The 23160-nt window shown below is 36.9% G+C and overlaps 1 protein-coding gene across 1 annotated transcript in view; it reads left to right on the plus strand.

The window, feature by feature from the left end:
* The first annotated feature begins 1268 nt into the window (after positions 1–1268).
* The window catches only part of trim71 (tripartite motif containing 71, E3 ubiquitin protein ligase), a 35806-nt gene continuing 13914 nt past the window's right edge, over positions 1269–23160 (plus strand). The window contains exons 1-2 of the mRNA XM_082150293.1: positions 1269–2829; positions 22172–22339. Of these exons, the coding sequence (XP_082006419.1) occupies positions 2110–2829; positions 22172–22339 (888 nt within the window). The 5' untranslated portion in view covers positions 1269–2109. The remainder of the gene's footprint in view (positions 2830–22171; positions 22340–23160) is intronic.

Genomic DNA, 23160 nt, shown 5'->3' on the forward strand with positions numbered 1-23160 from the left:
CCGAAAGCCCTGTCTTTCAGCCTGGCATCCCACTGCTTTATTGGGCAGCCTGCATCTGGAGCCTAAGCCCCACCGAGAAGCTTCCTCCCTTGTCACAAGAGCCACCCCAGCACCCCGTCCTAAGTGCCCATAAATGCACACAAAAGCCAGTCCTACATGTGGTAGCTATCTATTACAGGAGGGGCCCTCAGGAGGCGTATAGCATCGATTACAAAAAGGTTGAGATTGATTTCATAGGTTCAGGTGTGGGTGGGAAATTAGCATGTACTGTTGAGAGATTGTTGCTGGGAGATTTAATGAGAAATAACGAGAGAACAAAGGGATCTTCATGTCCTAGAACGTGTTTACCAACCTTTTTGTCCTATGTAACCCCACGGCCCCATCAATAATGCTCAATCAGCCCTTCATCGACACCGAAACAGAACTGTGTTCCTTTTAAATATCATTACGCTCCATGTCATCGCCATAATTAGCTGAAAAATCATGAATCATTGTTTTATTTAAACAAAAAGAGAAGATAATATAATAATAATAATAAAATATATGCCAGTGATGTTGCTAAAAAACAATCGAAATATGGAAAATATTAAAATGAAATAAACGTTCACTATTTTTAGTAATTTTGTTGAGTTTACTCTATTTTCATTTTTAGTAGTTGCCTTTTTATGTAAAGATTGTATTGATTTTTATATCAGTTTTAGTTATTTTAGAAGCCTATATCAAATTTACCTAAATTAAAATGAAAATGTTGTTTTGACAACTAGCTGAAATTACCATCAAACAGTTACATTTAGCAAAGGAACCCATTCACATTTTTAAAGGCATGAGCAAGACACATGCAGGAACATAGTATGTGGATGACAAACATGGCTGCAATAGAATACAATAGATATTTGACACAGAGAAACATAAGCTTTAGTTTTTCTGTTATTTCTTAAAACACGTAATACAAATAAATGAACTGAAAGAGGGTCTGCGTTTTTCCGCATGCGCAGATAGGCTACATAAAACTAGAGCAAAAGACGCAAGGATCTATGTAGAAAAACGAAATATCTTCTATAAAAACAACAACACACAAAACAAAACACTACAGGATAAATCCTAAATAAGATATTATAATTAGTCTCTTTGAGCACCAGGCATTCTGCTCCCCTTTAAAAAAAAAAAAAAACACTATTTTTTTGGTCACTGAATATGTAGGCTACTATTTTATGCCATGCCTAACCCCGCCCCCTCGCAACACAAACCCCGCCCCTCTAAAGTGTTCTCAGGCGGAAGTGGCTGGGCTTTTTTAGTACGGACGCGTTCTCTTGATGGTCACGCGCTGTAGAATTGTCGTACGCGCGAGCGTCATTCCCAAAGAAAATGAATGCGGATTGAAGCGACACGCAGGGAGAGAGCGTTTGTTTTGCGCTGCAAACGCGAGACGAATATGGGCATTTGCATTTGAAACCTCGGGAACGAGAGGAAACCAAAGGTTGAATGGTTACTTTATTCCCCTCGCCAAACTGTTCCTGTTAGCGGACTTGGAGAAGTTAAAGGGGCTTTTTCACCTTCAGCCTCATCACAGTAACAGGATTTTGAGGGGCGCTCCGTGCTAACGAGCTACATGGGACATACTTTGAATTATTTAATTGCGGTTCGCGCAAGCGCGAATCGAGAATAATGACGCGCTGATGGTAGACTAAAGCGCGTTCATGGAAAACGGACATATTTGCGTTTCGAAAGAGAAAAACTGACAGTGTATCGAGCGCGTTTGGCCCCTCGTCATGCGGCGGTGGGGGAGGATCGGAGCAGGGACCTCGCAGCGGATTTCATGTTTCGCAACAATGTTAATGCCCCACAACGAGGGATTATAAGGCCTCAGAATGACACTTGCTTTCCAAATGGTTAAAGTGCTCTCGAGAAGTTGCGTATAGAGTTTGTTCCGCGAGCGGCAACAAAACCAGAGCGCCCAATTCAATCTAAATGTATCAAACGGGAATGTATATATCAAGTGTCGTTGAATGTAGCTCACAGTGCGGCATGTACACTCTATGATCTGCATTACTTGCTTTGAATTGATCAGGGAACCATTTCGGCAGCCTTCGTGTGTCTTAACGCGTCTTTATGTGTGAAGTTATTCTGTGGTCCTCTGCACAAATGGCGTCTTTCCCAGACTCCGACCTGCAAACATGTCCGCTGTGCAAGGAGCTGTGCGGCTGCTCTGCTCCGATCTCCTCCAATTCATCTACCTCCTCCTCTTCCTCACAGACCTCCAACTCCTCATCTACCTCATCCACCAGGAGACTGCACGTCCTGCCCTGTCTGCACGCCTTCTGCAGGCAATGCCTGGAGGGCCACCGGAGCCCCGGTGACCCTCTGAAGCTCAGATGCCCCACATGCGACCAAAAAGTGTCTTTGTCGGAATCAGGCGTGGACGCGCTGCCCTCCTCCAACTTTCTGTTCAGCAACCTTCTGGATGTGGTGGTCTCTGCTGAGGAACAGGGCAAGAACGGGCGGTCTTCATCGGTGGTCCATCATGGTGGTCTTCTGAGACCCCAGCACCTCTCGGACCCTCAGTGCAGCTCGTGTGATGAGGGGAACCCCGCTACCTCTCACTGCCTGGACTGCCAGGAGTACCTGTGCGATAACTGCGTGCGGGCCCACCAGAGGGTCCGACTCACCAAAGACCACTTCATCGAGGGGCTGATGGAGAGCTTACACCTGGTCAACCGCACCATCAACTCCAACACCCCAGTCAACATCTCCCAGTCCTTCCATAACAGCTTCTCCATGCTGAATGTGTTCCAGGAGAGGGTGGAGTTCTGCCAGCAACATGAAAACGCGGTGAGTTTGATCTACAATTCCCTGCACGTTCCGATTATTTTGTCTTGTGGTTAAAGATCTGAGCTGCTCACTGGACGGTTGTAGGTTCGAACTTCACAAGGGTTGGACCAATAACCATCACTGATGTTTCCACACATTCACTGCATACGTGGATAAAATCATCTGCAATAGGCTATTGGTTCTTTTAATATTAACAGTTAGATATACTAAAATGTTGTCATTGATGCACAATTTTGCGGTCAATGATTTATTCAAGATTTAGGGGATCATATTGAATAATTTAAAGTGAACCGTAAAAAAAAACAAAAAAAAAACTCATATTGGTTGACCACTAATCTGGGCGTTATGTCATCTAAAATGTATTTGGAGGTTACATGTTTTGTGGAGCTTATTGCTAAAATTGTTATTGATTTTTTGTTATTGAAAATAGAGAGGTCAGCCAATTTATCTTTTTACCACTAAAAATGTGTTACTAGTATGAAGAATTGAATTGAATTAAAATTGTGTATATATATATATATATATATATATATATATATATACAATGTTTTAAAGCTTAAATTCAATTCATTTCTGCATACTGGAAACATTTAAATTTAGATTTTTTACAAATATATATTTATTTTTGTATAATTTCTGCTTTTTAAAATATGTAGATAATAAATAACAATAATAAAAACAATCAATATGAATTTAAATGATTTCAAATTATTAATATCAATGATTAATTGGTGACTCTTTACAATAAGGTTTAATTTGTACATATTTAAAAACAAAACAAAAATATTTGTTAACATTAGGTAATGCACTGTGAACTGATATGAACAAACAATGATCAGCTATATTTTTATTAATGTTAACTGAGTTTAATAAATGCTGTAACAAATGCATTGCTCATTGTTAGTTCATGTTAATACATTAATGTTATAGATGAGATCTTATTTTAAAGTGTTACTGATTAATTTATGCTTTTACATTTATTTATGCAGTTATTTCTGATCTAAATGGTTTCAAATATATATATATAGGGTGGTTGGGTGTTAAGCATACGTGTATTTCTGACTTGATAGTGATAAGCTGTTGTATCATAAGTTACTTATGATTAACTTTATTTTTGCAAACCACGAGTCTTAACGGTATTGAAGTATACACGTGTGAATATCACTTCAAACACTGATCATCTCCATTTATGTATCAGTTCAAAGGGTTCATATCTGTTTTTAAAAGGTCCTTGTCATTTCAAGAATTCCTGACCATGCATCTGTTTGAAGGTTTTAAATAACAGGCCCTTTTCATGTTGGAAGTTAGTCTTTCAGACTTTGATCACTCTGTCATAATGCTTTCTAGAAATCGCAGCACTTTATATTTCTTACCAGTGGTATGGATTCCAAAGCAATATGCAGAGCAGCTGCGTATATTATAGCTTCAGGCGTCCATATGTTTTCTAGATTGATGTGAGAGCTCTCACTGCTGTTTCATAGTTTTTTTTTCCTCCAGATTTTTTTAATATGGGACATGGTCTCTGTTTGAGCAGTGTAGTTGCCCAGTGCTGCACGAACGTCACAGGACACAGGCATATCAATTCTCACTGTTTTTACCTGTGGCCTTTGCACTGGACTTCACATTGGCCTAGACAGAGAACCAAGAGTGTAGCTAGTAGAGTCCTAGTGTTGTCAACAATAATTCAATGAGAAACATACTTATTTGAATTTGAAAACATTTTTCACAGGTGTTTTGTTAGGTAATACAGGCATTTTCAATGAAGGCATGTATCATGTAGTAATAATTTAGCATACATGTATAATTCAACTTTTTATATATAATCTTATGTGTGTATATGTATGTATGGTTTCATGCTGAATTCAGTTTTTTTTTACCACTGAAAGATTTTTCCAGTATACAGAAATGTAGAATGTAAATTTAAGTTTAGATTTTTAGATAATATAATTTCAGCATTTAAAAAAAAAACTAATCATCATAAGATTTCAATAATAAAAACATAATTAGGATGAATTTAAATGGTCAATTTAAATGATTAACACGTTATATGATTAATGCAGCTTTTTATAAAAAAAAAAGAATTATGATAAGATTACAATAATAAAAATTATCATTATGAATTGTTAATTTATATGATTAGTACATGTTATATTTATTAATGCAATGTTCATTTCTGATCTAATTGGTCTCAAATTAATATCTGTGTACACATATGAATGTGTTTTTAAAAAAAAAATCGAATTAACTCTGTCCCCGCCAGCGTTTTTTCTATTTTTTTTAAAGTTGCTAGCCACTGCCAGCATTTTTGATATGCCTGATGAAGGTCGTGAGACCGAAACTTTGCTAATAAAAATTGATACTCATTTGCAAGTACTGATCGTGTGCGGGAGTTCCTTGTTTTCAGTTAAAGAGAAATGACAACATTAACAAAATAAGTATTATTAATATTCAATATGCCATGTTTCTCATTGAATGTATTTCGTATGTCATAGATTATTTTTCAACTTTCTTTTATTTCTTTTGTTTGTTTGTCTGCAAAATAAGCATACATAAATTCATCACATGTATTTTCTCCATGTGCTGGGAGTTTTATAGTATGTTAATGTCTGTATGCCGGTGGCATCAGCTGTGTATTGAGCATTCATCCTGCTTTCCTCACATATAGTCCACAATGCACTGCACTGCACTGGACCAGCCAGAAACACACCACACCGTCCATCAGCCTCCATATCCGCGTCCACACAGCAGGACTCTGGTTTCGCTGAGCTGTAAACAGCATAGCTTATTCATGTTCCTCTGACATTATGATCAAATTAACTGTGATTTAGTGCCTAACTCATGACTAATAACATGACATAATTCAGTGTTGTATCTAGGGCTGGGCGATAAAACGATAACGATATGTATCGCGATAGACACGTAATCAATATCAATAAAAAATGCGTTCGATAAAACGTTCGATAATTATTTATTTATTTTTTTCGTTGGAAGAAACCAGCAAAGCAAGTTTGATTGCATGAACAAAGGCACTCACTCTCTAGTAACTAGATAAAACAGAAAAAGTCAGCTCGCCTGACTTAAAGTCTGACCGTAGTCAGACCAATGTCTGCAGATTATGCAAGACCGTCGTCAGTTTTTCTGTTATTCGCGTGCTTATGCGCTGTTCTAGCTAGTTTCTCAGCGCATACATGTGAAGCTCACATGCACTAAAAGCCTGTCTACCAGCGCCTGAATACTAAGTTATCTTTCGAGTCTTATTTTGCTAATACTGTTATACACACAAGGTTTACATAAACTAGTCGGATATGTCTAAAGTGAAAGCAAACTTGAGAAAATTGAGAGAAAATCTGCTTGTCAAATGCGTGTATAATAGACGCGTCGCGCGCAGCTCTTAAAGAGACAGTAGTAATAGTAAACACGCTGCCGCTTGTCCTTAAAGGGATAGTTCACCCAAAAATAAAAATTATCTCATTATTTACGTACTCTAATGTTGTTCCAAACCTGTATTAATTGCCTTCTAATATTTTCTAATATTAATATTTTGAAGAATGTGGGTATCCAAACAGTAGCTGGTCCCCATTGACTTCCATAGGAGGAAAAATATACTATGGAAGTCACTGGGGTACATCAACTGTTTGGTTACCCACATTCTTCCAAATAACTTTTATTTTCAACAGAAGAAAGAAACTTATTCGAGTTTAAAACAACGTGAGAGAGTAAATTATGAAAATTAGAATTTTTAGGAGAACTATCCCTTTAATGTTAATAAAACAACAAAATGTAAAGAGAAAATCACTCACTGCTCTTGACTAATAACTTTATTAATAGCTTTAATAAGTATCAATGTATAATTTATAGAAAATAGAAAGAAATAGATTTATATAATTTATAGAAAGAAATCGTAATATTATATTTTTGCCATATCGCCCACCCCTTTATAAAGCATTTCTTACGTATTCTTTAATTTTGCACCTTAATGTTAAGAGATAATTGTTAAGTGTTCATTGTGATTTTAGACTTTTGAGTTTTCCATGGTCGTGTTGACATTTCTGCCTTTTTAACTGATGGGATTATAATCAGAGGTAGGTTAAGTTTAAAATAAAAAATCTTTAAATGTAATATATTTGTCTCCTGGACTGGTCCTTATTTTAAATATGTTATAAAAAAATTCAATAATTATCGATATCGACCGATATGAAACACTTTTATCGTGATACAGTTTTCAGCCATATCGCCCAGCCCTAGTTGTATCCGTAGCCTACTGAGCATGAAGTGATCTCGGTGGCCAAGGCCATATTTTCCAGCAATAATTTATTTTAGGATAAATTTTGTTGCAAAATTGAGATAGAAGCTATAGATTTATGTGGCATGTTGTTGGCTTCATACTATGAAGTTCATAGATGCATATGTGCTGTTAATGGAAGAGGATTATAGAGCAGTGTGTGTATGTTTAGTATGATTTCTATAGAGAGTGGAGTTAAACCTCAGTAGGGGGGAAACTGGAAGCTCTGCTTCTGAGGCTGTCTATGGAATGCTATGACATCAGTTCCCAGAAGCCACCTGGGAGACCGGTGGGATTCTTAATCATTGTCTACATCTCTGTCTGGTTAGAGTGAACCGACCTGGCCATTAGATGCTTTTTACATTCCTGTGTGTGTGTGTGTGTGTGCGTGCGTGCGTGCGCGTGCGTGCATGCGTGTGTTTTATGGTGAAGAAATCCTCCTGGTCAAAGGTCAAACAGTAGTGTGTGTAAGCGCACTGGGCTGGTGGGTAACACCCAGGCCCATCCTCCTCCTGAAGCGATTTAGAGTTTACATTTAAAAGCGCCTTCAGCCATCATGACATCTGCTCTTTTACTTAGACCTATTTACACAATGAAATAGGAAGGCTTTTTAATATTTTTGAATCGTAAGTCTGCAGATGTGAAACATTTTGCGCTCATATGCTGAATATGCTGAAACCCGATCTAAAATCATCATGTTCACCTCTTTAATTAATGGAAGGACTAATGGTGTCCATCTCTTTGTTTGAAAGTAATTGCCTTTGCATTATTCATGCACTGTCCAGTTTGCACTATCGACTCCTTTTGTTGCGTAAAGTACTGGTCTATTAGGATGCATTTACACTGCAAGCCTAATGCCCCAGATGCAATAGGCTACATTTAATGTCTTTTTTTTTGTCTCACCCATTTACATTCACTCAAGGCATAAATGACTAAATGAGAATTCCGTCATCATTTACACACCATGATGTTGTTTTAAACCTGTATGAGTTTCTTTATTCTGTTGAACGCAAAAGATATTTTGAATAATGTTGGTAACCAAACAGCTGCTGGACCCCACTGACTTTCATAGTATGAAAAGAAACCATTTTGTTACCAACATTCTTCAAAATATATTCTATTGTGTTCAACAGAACAATAAAACTCATACAGGTTTCAAACAACATCATGGTGAGTAAATGATGACAGCATTTTCATTTTTGGGTGAACTATCCTTTTAACAAGGTCTAATATATCTGGAGAAAGCTGTCAGCATGTCCCATTCATCTCAGTCAGATAAAAATGTTTTAAGTAGCGAAAATGAACAAAATATGTTGATTGTAAGAACATATTTAAATTTCATTCTGATCATTTTCCATGAAAATTATGACCCAATAATTAAATGTCCGTTACAGTTCTTTTTAAGATAAAACTTTTTCACTCACCAGCCAATTTTGCCACTAAATTAAGATACCGGCCATACAGAACTTCAACTAGCCAGAACAAAAATATCAGAAATAAACCAGGTTATCAAAATTGCTGCTTGGATTTTTAAATATTATTATTATTAAATCTCAAACAGAATCATTGAAAGACTTTCAGGTTTACAACAGTCAATTGTTATTTGCGGTGTAAATTACCATGTAAAATAAAATTGTAATAAAAACAAATTCTTGTGACTTCTCTTATAAAACATTTATTTCAATGTAATTTCTGAATATAGCTCACTCCAAAGTAAATGTTTAATGATAAACGCATTGAAGATCTGGACAGACTGTCATTTCTGTGATAATTTGTTTCTTCAAAGTCAGTGTACAGAATTCAGTGTATTGAAGCTTCTCCTCATTGACATCCATAAAAAAAAAGTAGCCTCGGATATCTTCTAGGTGATGAACACAGGATCTCATTCAAGGCGGTCGTCTAAAATCAAATTACTAGTAAACAGGCAAAAGTTCACTTCCAGAATGAACATAGTGCGGTCAGTGAGTTTAATTTTAGTTGTTTAGGTGGGGGAAAAAACAGTGTAAATGGAAAGAGAGAGGATGATCTGTGTTATTTTTCATATATTTTTATTCGTGCCACAAAAACAAACAAACTTATTACTGAAAAAAGCACTATACATAATCTGCCAGCCTACGATGAAGTCAGTATGAGCAAATATTTGTCCCAAATTGTTGTTCATGTAAATTAATGTAAGTGGGGGGGGTTTTGAAGAACGTTCCGAAGTCGTAGTTTGGATGTCACCAATAGATCCAGCCGTTGTGAAAGCATTCAAAAGAAGCCGCTTGTCAGTTGGGTACTGATCTTTTATTTATTTTTCCATCAGCTTGGTGCTGAAGTACTGATACTTTTCGTTTTGACTTCCCTCATTGACATTTTTGTAGTGTCAGGGTGAAAATTTAGGCTTTAAATCATAGGATGTTCAGAATAGTACTTAGTTTGTGCTATATGTTGACTGCCTGCTCTTGGTTAGTGTAAGCATGGGAAAGCTTGTTGTCTTCTTTTGCTTAAGGCTCTAGGCTAGGGGTCATCCCAAATAGCCAAAATGGATTCTATGTGGGATTAGTTGGGTCAATGAAGTACCATAGAGACCAACCCCTTCCCTGCTCCTCTTATGTGAACTATCCATCATTTTTGTGACATGAATGCAGATTCCTTTCCCTTTAGTTTAGTTCCCAACACTGAGTCACTGGAGCTAAGGATGAGTTGATTGGCTGGACATCTTTCGTGTTTACATAATATGTGATCATTCTTGCTTTTGGCCTGTGCTGAAAGTTGATCAATGAGAAAATATTAGAATTAAAAGTCTGGCTGTGTAAAACTAACTTGTCTCTTAGCTGAGCAACACTCTTCAAACTTTTTCTTTTTTGATATGCTATACTCTACTGTTCAAAAGTTAAAGAATTTAAATGAATACTTTTTTCAGCAAGGATGCATTAAATGAATCGAAAGTGACAGTAAAGTTTCTGTAAAGTGAAAGATTAAACTAAAGTCTTCTATTTCAATATTAAAAAAAAATCTATTCTATTCATAAAGGAAATGTATCATGGTTTAAGGAGCACAATTGTTTTTATCATTGGTGGTGGTAATATTTTTATTTTTAACTAGTAACAAAGGCAATGGAAAAATTGCCAATTTATCAGGTTTTACACAAATTACGACTGACTCTCTCAACTGTAAAAATGACCAAATTAAACTGTGATACAGAAAGGCCCATATGTAACCCATCAATGTTTTATTGCACTGATCTAGAACACGTTGTGTTTAATTCCTGTCTCAGGAACTCCATTACCTTGTGAAATTATCGTTTTTTTAACCATTTTCATTTGAACTCCTCTCAGTGCTTTGCTATAGAATCTGGTGGTCCACTCCTAAAACGAACTGGACTCTCGGGAACCAAGACGCAAGCCATATGCAAGAGTCTTTCTGGGGTTAAGAGGAGTTTGCAGAGTGGGTTTTCCCACTACTGAGGCAACACTTAAGAGGAATGTGTGTCAGTTATGCAGTAGATCCCTCACTGATACAACATCTAGCTATCTAGAAGACTTCCTCTGTATATTTTCCCATTTGTAGTCAAAAACACTCTTGCGTTTCTAGTCCGTACAGTTTTATAAAGAGCATCTTTAAGAGAAAGAGCTTCACACATGGTTTTAACATGGCTTGCTACGTTCCATCCTCCCCCAAGCCCTTCATGAAAGCATTTTAAAAGTGTCTGGCCAGAGGCTCTGCCCAGAGCTGTAAAGCAGGATGCAGTGAAAGAGCAACATATGTCTGAACATTTAATGCTGTTAGAGGAAGAAAGACAGATGTAGCCAGTCAGGATGGAGAAAGGGAGTGCACTCAGTAGGACCCACAGTGGAAACTTTTAGTAATTCCACCAGTCAAAACAGTCCGCAGCAAATTTTACCAGACGACCCACTTCTCCGTCTAGACTTCAGCTGTTTTATTTCAAGGCTCAAACAGCAAGATTTTTTATTAAGAGTTATGTAGCAGGCCATTTGTCATATTGAGACAACAAACAGACCTTTTGGTGTCATGGCCAGTCCATCCATTGGGTAGCAGATTAATTTTATGAGCCTGAGATGGTATTGGCCTGTATGTGAGCTCGTTGAATTTATTGCTTCATTCATGGAGACGCTGGAAATGCCATCCTGAAATACAGTAGCGCGTGGCACTGGACAGTGATGCATTCAAACGCAAGCAATTCAAGGGCCTTTCCAAGTCTGACATCATCATTACAGCTGTTCACCCTTCACCTCTGACATTTCTACTTGCGTATGTGGAAAGTAGGTCTGCTTGGATTTGTGTGTGCCGGCGTGAGCTTTGAGGGGTTAGACGGCAATCCAGATGGAGTTTCTTCTCCCCATTTCCATAGAATACATAGCAGCAATGCCACATGGAAGCACTTTCATAATTTTCAATAAGAAACCTCTGGCAGCTCATCAAAGAAGCTTTTATGGTATGCCGACTATGTTTTGAGATAGTGATGGGTCTAGAGGTCTTTTTATTATTTGTGGATACAGGACTAACTTCAACTTTGATTCATTGTATGCTCTGCATACTGCCACAGGGAGAACAAATACAATTGTGTATATTTATATACATACACTTTAGATTCGGGTCCAATTCTCACTATTAACTATGACTTTTGCCTCAATAAAACTTAAATTACTGCTTATTAATGCTTACTGCTGTAAAATAATTTTTTTTTTTTTAAATAAATATTTAGGAAGTGTGTAGAATTAAGGGCAATGATGTCAATAGAAAACCTGTACTTTGAGTTGATTTGTGAATTTATTGGCCTATATTATGTTTTCCATTTACCTGTGGCAGCACAGCAATTGAAGATGGCTCATTGGGTCTCATTCACTTTTTCATATTTGTACACATAGGAGAATGTTAAGCAATGAAGCACACGAGACCGGAGTAGTGAACTTAATCCATCTTATTCACAGATCACTTTAATTCTCCACACGTTGTCATTATACAACACTTTAACAGTTCATATTTACTGTTTCACAATAGTAGTCAACAATGCAATTTACTCATGAACAATATTTTTCCCTTTTTTTTAAAAGAAGTTACATCACCAATGCAAACACATCCACACATCAGATCCAGAACAGCACATCAGATCTTAGTGACATACACTCGTACACTATGCAAGGTCAGACTCCCGGGAGGCTGTGGAGCCATACACACACGTTAATCCGATAATCGCATCAAAGCAGCTGATACACGGCACATTCATAAGTCAACACCATTGCTGAGTGTTTTCACCTTAAAACAGCAGTGAACCAAAGACAGTCTCAAAAACGCTGTTTGAAATTGCTGAAGTTTCTTACGTCACAAACTACCTTGTAACCAGCATATCATCATTACTATGCTGTGAAGCAGGGGAGTCTCAAGAGATCCCAGGTTATGAAAATATGAAAAATCAGGCACATTTAGCAATACAGGGGTTGGATTACACTGTGAAATGTAATTAGTTGACCTTACTTAAAAAAAAGTATGCAAACTCATTGCCTCAAAGAAAATTAAGCAAAGTAATCTTAAGATTAGTGAGTTAGAAAAGCTTGTTTATTTTAAGTGTGCAGTACTAAACCACTAGTACTAGTACTAAACCAAGTAGGACCACTAACACGTTTTTTTTTTTATGTTCATTTAACTTAATAGCCATGCTTAGTGTTAACTTAATTTTTTCATTTTGTGTGGATTGCTTGATATAAATTTAACCCCACTTAGAATGACTAAATACCTACAACTTAACACTTTTAGTTCTGCTCACTCATTTTTCAAGTTCACTTAAATTAAAGAAACCAATTTCCTTGAATGGGTCCTTGTTGCAGCTGCCCAGGTTTGGGTCCAACCTGTGGCCTTTTCTCTCCCCCATTTCTTAGGGGGATAGGACCTGTACAAATCAGGTTACGTTGCCTTGTGTAAGCATGGATGCCTGGCCAATAGTAGCTATTGAAGGGCGGGTCTTGGTGTGGCCATATATTGGCGTCTAGCATAGAGAGGACTGATCTGCGCATGCCCACAGGTCATAAACTTACTTTTTCTAAATGAATCCAGCTCAAGTAGACTGAGCTGGTAAGATTCTTCAACCTCAAAGTACAAGTAACTTACTAAAAGCGAGTGTTAATAGCAGGTTGATAAAAACTGATTAAGGTCAATTTACTATTTTTAATTAAATACCATGTTTGCATTTACAGTGTATGTATATTATTATGTTATAATGAACTATATGCCTTTCTCCACTGACTTTCTGAGTTGTTCAATGTGTTTCTGATGATTTTTAGAAGGCAGCTGTCTGACTCTGAGATGGCGAACGGGAACATGGTGTGTGTATTATTAGCAACACAATAGCAACAAGCAAAAGGCTCATATTAATTACTGTTATGTGTCCGACGTTGTTGAAAGCAATACATAAAAGGCATTACCATTCTGACACATACGAACCTGTATAATTCACTCTTCCTCTTCTGAATCAGTTTCTGGTTCAAACATATATGGCTGAATTAAACCAGTATTTCCACTTGCCGTTGTGCAGCGTTTACTACTGTAAAGTTGACCAAGTGTATCTCTGAGCTGGTGTGAGTGGAGGCGGCGCTCATTTGCATATCCATGTATCCCCATATATATGAAATGAAGCAAGAGTTACATTCAAGCTATTTTAAGGCATGAAAAAAATATTCACAGGAAAAAAACATTTAAATGTAATTTTGGTGATCAAATATGAGTTATTGACAAAGTTAATGACTACTGGGGTACTTTAACCATCTAGCTTCCGGACGTCACGTTTATGTGTGTGTGTGTAGTGAGCAGTGTTCTCAGCCGGAGTTGTGCATGGAAATGCACTGTGATAGAAGCAGTCCATGTCTTTCCATCACTAATAACGTATGTATTTTGGCAACCTTGAGTGGATCAGTAAACATTCTGTGTCCCTTAGGAACATTCAAGGTGTTCCTTACCTTTATCCCCCTCCTGAAAACAAGGAGTGTGAGCACGGTACACCTGGAAGAATTCAGTAACCTGTGGTATGTAAGCCATGGAAACCGTACAGGTGACAAATATTCCTTCCAGAAAAGCAGCAGATGTAAACTTAACACCGTTATCAGTAACAATACTCAATGGATTTCCATAGCAGCTGAACACTGATGACCGAAACTAAACCACAGAATCTGTAGTGGCAGAGTGAGTAAAGGAGACCTCAGGCTATTTGCTGTAATAGTTCAGGTTATAGCAAACCTGCTGCATGTGGATGTAGAAGTGTCAAATGGCCATGGTCCATCTGGCAGCGGCACCGGCTGGAAAGGAACAGGATGTGTGTGACTTAACAGTGTTGTCATTGAGCTGACAATCATGACAGGAACAGACAGCATCATGAACCTGAGCATCCTCAAAAGCAGTTCAAACACAATACACGCCTTTTATACAGACTACGTTTGAATGCAGATTTGTTTTTATACAGATGAGACCCACTGTTCAAATCAGTTTTGTTTTGGAGATCAGCTGCTAGCAAGTAAGTTATTTTCAGGTTAATGCTTAATGCTAATCTTATTGATGTAATCCAATTCCAGTGCCATTATAGCATGACCACTATTCCTGATACAGTGCTTTCATTATTTAGTTTATATGTGAGGTTACGTGTTAGCTCGACTGTTGACGCAGCCACTGCTAATGGTATATATTGGTGTGCCAGCCTCTCTTATGGGCAACTAAAAGTGCAAAGGAAATACAACTCTTCATTTAGTAAAACCAGACCAAGCCTCAGCCACCTGCACGGCATGTCTGTACAAACTCATTCACGCTTCACTAAAACACTTCACACGCGCACTCCGGATTCCAATGTGCCAGAGGCCCAGCTGATTTTGTTTTTGCCCCTCATGAGCAGCCAGTAAGGTCATTTAAATGGGCAGACACCTCCCACAGCGGGTGGAAGGGTGGAGGGCCATGTGGTTCTGTGTGTGTAGAGAGAGAAAATTTTGTCCATGTGTGTTTTGGGAAAAGAGAGAACCTCAAAGGGGATGTGTGACTTCCCAGAAAAAAGTAGAGGGCAGTTTAAGTTTGCCTGACGGTTACTTCATAGTGCTTGAATTAGAGTGGTCCTCTGTGGTCTTTAAACAAAGTTTTGCCCTTTAGCCTTGACTTTAAACCTACCATTGCCTGTCATTCTAGATTTAATGCTGGTGTATATAATTTAACAAAGAATATTTAGATGCATTATTATAAAATTGTTGATCTTGAAAGTTATATTGTCATTCTTACAGCGTATGCATCTGCTTCTTTTTTTTTTTTTTTTGCTTTTGATATGATGGTAGTTGTTCTGTCAAACAGGTCCGTCATGGGTAATCCCTCTTCCTCAGCTGGACTTTGTCATGGTGAAGAACAAAGGAAAGTTGGATTTAGTTTCTTGCAAACTTTTTTTGCAACCGAAGAACGTTGCTCGGTCATGATGGTGTAAATCACTAAGATTCACAATCCAATATTATTATACTTGGACCATGATCTGCTACATAGTATTTTTATTTTGTGATGCATAAAGTATTAAGATACACCTCAATAAATGTCTTTTATTATACTGCAGTAACGTGGCATCACTTTAAAAAAAAAAAATCAGATCAGGCATGTTCTCTGTTATGCCATAAAGCTAAAGTGAACCCACATGCTCCAATGTGGTCAAGGCATTGCGAATCTGTTCAGATACATTTATTTTCTTCATAGGGATCTTTATGCATTTTGCAACTGTTTACTTTTGTAGTTTCTAATGCATGCATCATGATTACAATTGACCAGTAGACCAGTAGACCAGTAATGTTTTTTTTTGTTGTTTTTTTTCCTAAGGCACGTTTATAAAATCTACTTAAATGTCCTAATTAAACTAAGGTCTAATCCTGGCTTAGTCTAAACCCTGTCTGTGAAACCAGGCCTAAATGTCTTGAGTATTTTAGCCTAGTTTTAGTCAATTAAAACATTGTTGCATAATGGTTAAATTGATACTCAAGATTATTTTGCTCAAATTATAATCACAACTGTCATTTTCAACTCTTTTTGAGATGTATTTTTACAAAATATGCATCTATTTCTCCTTAAAATGGTTAAAGGTTTGTTTGCAGATTTAGTCACGAACATGCAGACTGACTGAATGACACTTTCAATTAAGCTAAACTCCAGCTCACTTGTTTGTCTTTGTTTTCAGAATATCAGTGACTCTTCCGCACTGTAGAGAGAGCATGAGCGCATAGTTGCCAGATCGCAAAGATTAAGTAAAACACCAGGCAGAAAAAGAATGAAGGAAAGCTTGTAGTTGAGGCCTATACAGCAAAACGAAGAGTTTTTGGTAAAGTTTTAATTTTTTAACTACATTTTAAGGCTTGTCCTTTTTTGTCAACGATATTGCATATTGATAGTCACAGTTATTATTTAGTGACGTTAGTGTAGTCTCATCATTCTCCTCTTACGATCTTAGTCATAGAAAAAAAAGGTAATTGAAGAACATTTTTCCTCATGGTTTTTAACGAAATTAACACTATTCAGCAGATACTTTGTCTTGCAACATTGCAACTGTTGTATTACATAAGAGATTCTGACTTGTGATTTTTATTTTTTTATTTTGTCTTTGTGTGCAATAAAATGGAGACAAATTACATTTAAGGAGGGATCTAAGCCATATCTAATGACTAGAATGTCAAAAATGGAGATTTGGTGGTGAAACTTTTTGACTTGAAGGCCCACCCAATATCCAACATAATCTTTGTGTTGAGATTACCCCCCACCTTGTTGTCAAACTTTGATTTATTTACGATGTCAGAGGATCCTGATTCTTTATGTTCCTCAACAAAAACAGTAGTTTTTGAGGGAGAAAAAGACAATTCATATATTATATATGTATTATTTATGAAGCTCACCAAAATTGGAGCTTCATCAGAGCCTACATTCAGCAGGACACTTCTCTTTTTCTGAGGAATTAACTTGCTCTTTTTTTTTACCTCAGAGAAGGGAAACTCTATCTTTCCACACCTGTTTTAAAGGAAAACTGGTGGTTGCCACAGGCACAACAAGAGGCCCCAATCCTGAGAGAGAGTCAATGGGGGTGGGGAAGATAAAATGTGTGATGAAGATAATAGATGTAAATGCATAGGCAGGAAAAGAAGCATGAGTACTTTGTCAAAGATTCATATACCAGTCCTTACAGTGACAGTTTTAGCGTAAAGAAGCCGCCAACAGGAAAGTTGTTAATCTGTATTTATAACACAGATAGTTTCCGGTCCTTGATTCTGATTGGTTGAGCCGCGTTCGAAGCCGTTGTAAATTACTCAACAAACATACACCTGTGACCGCATTACATTATTACTACTGCGCAACTGCTGTTTGTGATTCTTTGTTGCTGCATGTTGCTTAGCAACCTCTTTGGAACTACATTGCTTGGTGGGGGAATAAATGTTACAACGTTATTTTTTTGTTGCTGCCGGTGTTTATTTTATGAATAAAATAAATATAAAAATTTATATTTTTGTGGAGTAACCGTTTTATAAAAATAATAAGCCCTTGAAGCTGTGTTCTACAGTGGATTTAGAACACTAGAGGAAAAAATGCACCAGCCACATAGCCATTGAAAATCCCATTCCCTCATGCTGTTTTCCATATCACCGGGGACAACAATTTCCCTTTAAAGATGCAAATAAGTAAATATGGCAACAAAAGTATCATGCCACGCTAAGCGGTCGCCATTAAAACTGTTTATACTTTATACTTTGGACTTAACAGTTGGTGTGAAGTTATTTTGAACAAAATCAGGCATTTTTGGAGTTCGAAACTGCTTTCCAAAGTAAACTCTCAAACTACCATTTGGTCCGTGCCGATTGCGTAATAGGTACAGTGCCCTCCACAATTATTGAACCCCCTGGTAAATATGATCAAAATTGGCTGTAAAAAATAAATCTGCATCGATTATCCTTGTGATCTTTCATTCAAAAAATGTGCAAAATTCTAACTTTTCATTGAAGTAAAAGAATTGAAAGTGGGGGGAAATCACATTATGAAATAAATGTTTTTCTCCAAAACACGTTGGCCACAATTATTGAAACCCCTAGAATTTTTTACGAGTAAAATATCTCTGAAGTATATTCCCATTAATATTTACCTTTTTTAGTACACCAGGGTGACTAGGAACATGAAACTGTCCAGCTATGACTTCGTGTTTCACAGGAGTTTAAATATGAGGAAACACAAAGGCCAAATCCCCTTAATCATCCATCACAATGAGTAAAACCACAGAATATAGTTCTGATGCGTAGCAAAAGATTGTTGAGCATCACAAACTAGAAAGTGGCTGTAAGACAGTAGCTAAAGAATTGAAAATCCCAATTTTGACCATCAGGGCAATAATTAAGAAGTTATAACCAACTAAAGATGTTATGAATCTGCCAGGAAAAGGACGTGTGTCTATACTGTCTTAATGCATGGCGAGTATGAAAGTTTGAGTGGCCAAAGACTCTTCAAGGATCACAGATGGAGAATTGCAGAGATTAGTTGAGTCTTGGGGGTCAGAAAGCCTAAAAAAAAAATTATCAAACAACCCCTACATCCCCACATGTTGTTTGGGAGGCTTTAAAAAAAAAACTCCTCGCTCATCCAAAAACAAATTCCAGCAAATTTAATTGTCAGACACGACTGGATCTTCAAACAACACAGGGTTCTGTGGTCAGATGAGACTAAAACAGAGCTTTTTGGCAGCAAACACACTAGATGGGTTTGGTGAACACAAGGATAAAAAGTACCCCATGTGTACAATTTAATATACCATTGGATCTTTAATGTTGTGGGCATATTTTTCTGCTGGAGGTCCTGGACTTCTTGTTCAGATACATGGCATTGTGGATTCTATCAAATATCAACAGATAAAAAATCAAAACCTGATGCTTTCTGCTAGAAATCTTATAATGGGCCGTGGTTGGATCTTCCTTCAGGACAACGATCCAAAACAAACATCAAAATCAACACAAAAATTTGTTGTGGAGCACAAAATGAAGCTTCTGCCATGACCGTCCCAGTCCCCTGACCTGATGAGTGGAGTGAACTGAAGAGGAGAAGCACCAACATGGATCTGGGAATCTGAAGGATCTGGAGAGATTCTGTGTGGAGGAATGATCTCTGATCTCTTGTCAGGTGTTCTCCAAACTCATCAGGCATTATAGGAGAAGACTCAGAGCTCATCTTGGCAAAAGGAGATTGCAAAAAGTATTTAATAAAAGGGTTTCAATAATTGTGGCCAACGTGTTTTGGAGAAAAACATTTATTTCATAATGTGATTTCCCCCCACTTTCAATTCTTTTACTTCAATGAAAGGTTAGAATTTTGCACATTTTTTGAATGAAAGATCACAAGGATAATCAATGCAGATTTATTTTTTGCAGCCAATTTTGATCATATTTACCAGGGGGTTCAATAATTGTGGAGGGCACTGTAGGTGTGCTCTGCGGCTCCACATTCTTTGACATGGAAATCTTCTCAGGTTAATTTTTTTTTTATTCAGTCCGTCGAGGTCAGACGCAAGTAAAATATGAACACTGCTTTATAGTAGAAATAGTAGTAGAATTATGTTTTTTTTTTCCTATATCATGTTTAATACTATAAACCTGATTGATTTAAAATAGTATATTGTTCTATATAAATAAATGTGACATGTCTTTCTTGACTTACCTGGAGTGCCACTATGATCAGATGCTTTCTTAACTGTTTTCTCACTGCTGTGAGTATTTTGTCATTGAGAGGAAAGCATGCATGATGCATCACATATTGATATATTCATATAAATGCTGCTTCCAGCAGAGAGGAAAACAAAAAAAGAACTTCCCTGTGACTATATTGGGGCCTTAATGCAAAGTCACTGGATCCATCAGCTGCTGCTAATATAGTTATGCTACACATTGTGCCTGTGAGAAAAGACATTGGAACATGGGAATTCTGGGTGGAAGGTTTCCTCCCACCACCTCTCTGTTGCTTCCTGCTAATTCCAGTCACTCCGAAAAGCTGCTTCCCAAAAAGTGCTTCCATGTGCCCTATGTGCGCAGTTGTAGCATCTGGTCCACAGAGAGGGGACCCGCTTTTTACGAGCAGGTAACTCGAGTGAAATCATGACTCTAGATTTACATGCAGCTGCTGCAGCCGTATAGCCAAGTGAGATATAATTAGCGTTTGATCTGGTCTTTGGTAAAGTCATTGGGTTGCAGGAAGGCGGTCTAGTGGGGTTTGAAAAGGAATACTGTACCTGACACTGAGCTTGACTCTCAGGAAGGTGAAGAATTTGTTTGGGTGAGATGGAGTTCAGGTCAATTACATGGTTTTGGCTTTTAGTTCTTAATCTCAGGAAAATTATCCTGAATATATTATTCAATGCATTATCTTAAACATACCCTAGGCCTATATTACACATTTATTTTTTTATTTTTTTGGATTTGAGTATTTATTTTTATTCATTTATTTTCCTAAAGTTAATTAGAAGGTTCGTCTTTTGATTGAAAGTCTTATTTGATGTGTCAAATATCTTAAAACAACAATGAAGTGACTCCCAAATGGATCAGAGGATTGACAGAACAATAGACTTCAAGCAATCCATCAGCAGGCTGTCGGAGCACAGGAAACCCAAAGCAGGGCTGAGTTCCTGTTTTGGGGGAGATCTTTTACTTTGTCAAGTTATTTGAGACTTCAGATTCTTTGTTGCGTGTCATGGCATTCTTTCTGTTGAAATAAAATGTTAAGTTTGTGGCAGAATTAAAGTAGTCTTGGTTATTGTAACTATGCATGAATGGAAGTAGCATTTTGTGAGATTCTCTACATATTTTATATGAAACCTATTTATTGACTAGCTGTCTGGCAAAACCTTGACAAAACACAGTGCAAACAGCTAAAGCACAGCATATCAACAGGCTAATTTTATATATAATTTTATTTATTTTTTTTATCTAAAAAGAACTCTAGGTAAATTAGTTACCAGTTATTGACTAGTTGGTTGTTGGACGATTGTGACTCATCCCTAAGTAGATATAAAATACATTTAATGCATGGTAATGAACGTAAGTTTATTAAAATAATTTTTTTTTTTTTTTTTTTTTTTGAGTTAAATGTGCTGCTTTGAGTGTGCTTTTATAACCATATATGTGATAAACACATCTCCCTATTACATGTAAACATTTATAGTCTTGGCAGTTGACCAATGTAACTGTTTATGAGCTATATATTATAGAGTGGTTTCAGTGTAAGCATGGCCTTTGCTTTCACATACACTGATGACATCTCACAATCTGCCTGCTTACTTTTCACACTTGTTGAATTCACTTTTACATTTATTTTATTTGTAATATAAAACCTAGAGGAACACATTTACAATTTGGATCACACTGCATGTCAGTCTTGCCTGCGGAATCCATTGCTGACCGTTTTGGATTCAAATGAAGTCTTCCGAGCAAGTAGATTTATTTTTTATTTTTTTAATGCCCATTTTAGTAATTAGAAAAATTCCAGCATCCTTAAAACTAGTATTATAATATGGAAAAATATTTAAATGTTGTTGCTGTTAGGCAGATACCTTGCATCTCTAAAAATGTTATTTTTCAGTAAATGGAAAAAACATTTTTTTTTTAATTAGACACTGCATAATCAAAGTTGATATTGTGGCTTTATATATGGTGAGATATTTTACCAAAATCAAGCTGAAATGAAGTTATGAGGTTTTCGATCAGTGAATTTCTGAGAATTTTGGACATAAGTGTTTTGTCATTAGAATGGCAGTAAGTGCATCGCGTTACGTTTTCATCAACGTACAGCTTATAGAGTTTGTGTAATATTTAAATGAAAGATTTTCTAAAAAGTGATCTTAAAACAAGATGCATAGATGTCAGGATGTTTGTATCCAGTCAATCTCCTGCCTAAAACACAGTAAAAGGATTATTGTCGTCATTTTCATTGCTTGAGTCTTCGAAGAAATTCATTCTCATGCAATGTACTGCAGTCGAACACTCAATAAATTGTGCTGCAAATCCGTTAATTTCACACAGTTTGTATTGTTTCCGTTCACAGGTGCTGCGTTTTTTCTGCGACAGCTGCTCTGTGCCGATCTGTCGGGAGTGCAGCTTGGGCAGACACGCAGGTCACAGTTTCACCTACCTTCAGGAAGCACTGCAGGACTCCAGAGCGCTGACAATCCAGCTGCTCGCAGACGCACAGCAGGGCAGACAGGCCATACAGGTCAGTGGACCAACAGTCTCTAATAAACGGACATCAGCACAAACCTGCTGGGTATTTTCTTCTTTTGGTTATCATTCCTGCTGTTTTACTTAAACCTCAGTGTCTTTTTACCAGGTGCAACAAGACTTCCACTCGCTTCATTTTCTTTACTCTGATTACCAAAAGTAATAAATAAGAGCAATAAATAGATTGACAAATAGAATTCATTGAGTTGTTTGTTTAGTGTGGTGCCTTTACAGTCCGCTGTCATTGTCATTGCTTCAGCGTCATGTTGAGCTGTTGTCTTTGGTTCAATTCACATAAAAATGTGGGGTCAGTAAGATTTTTTTTTGTTTTTTTTGTAAGGTAACATTTTTATTCAAGAAATCGTTAAATTGATTAAAAGTGGCAGTAAAGACTTTTGCAATGTTAATTTTTCTTCTCAAAAGAACAGCATTTATTTTTTACTTGACATTCATAAAAAAATTATAATAAATCGTGATCATGGTTCTCACAAAAATATTAAGCAGCACAAATGCTTTCAATATTGGCAGTATTGATGATGATAAGAATAAGAAATGTTTCTTGAGCCCCAAATCACTATATTAGAATGATTTCTGAAGGATCATGTGACACTGAAGACTGGAGTAATGATGCTGAAAATATAGCTTTATTACAAGAGTAAATCATATAATTCATCTATCTAGAAAAGTTGTACCAATCCCTAAAAATATTTTGTTAAATTTACTGACCAATAAACTATTTTTAAATTGATTTCATTTAAGTGCTTTAGTAGTAATGCAAGTTATTAAATCTGCTTTAAAAGCTTCTTGTGCAACTTC

This window comes from Leuciscus leuciscus (assembly GCF_965113295.1).
Source record: "Leuciscus leuciscus genome assembly, chromosome: 20".
In the NCBI taxonomy this organism is placed as follows: Eukaryota; Metazoa; Chordata; class Actinopteri; order Cypriniformes; family Leuciscidae; genus Leuciscus; species Leuciscus leuciscus.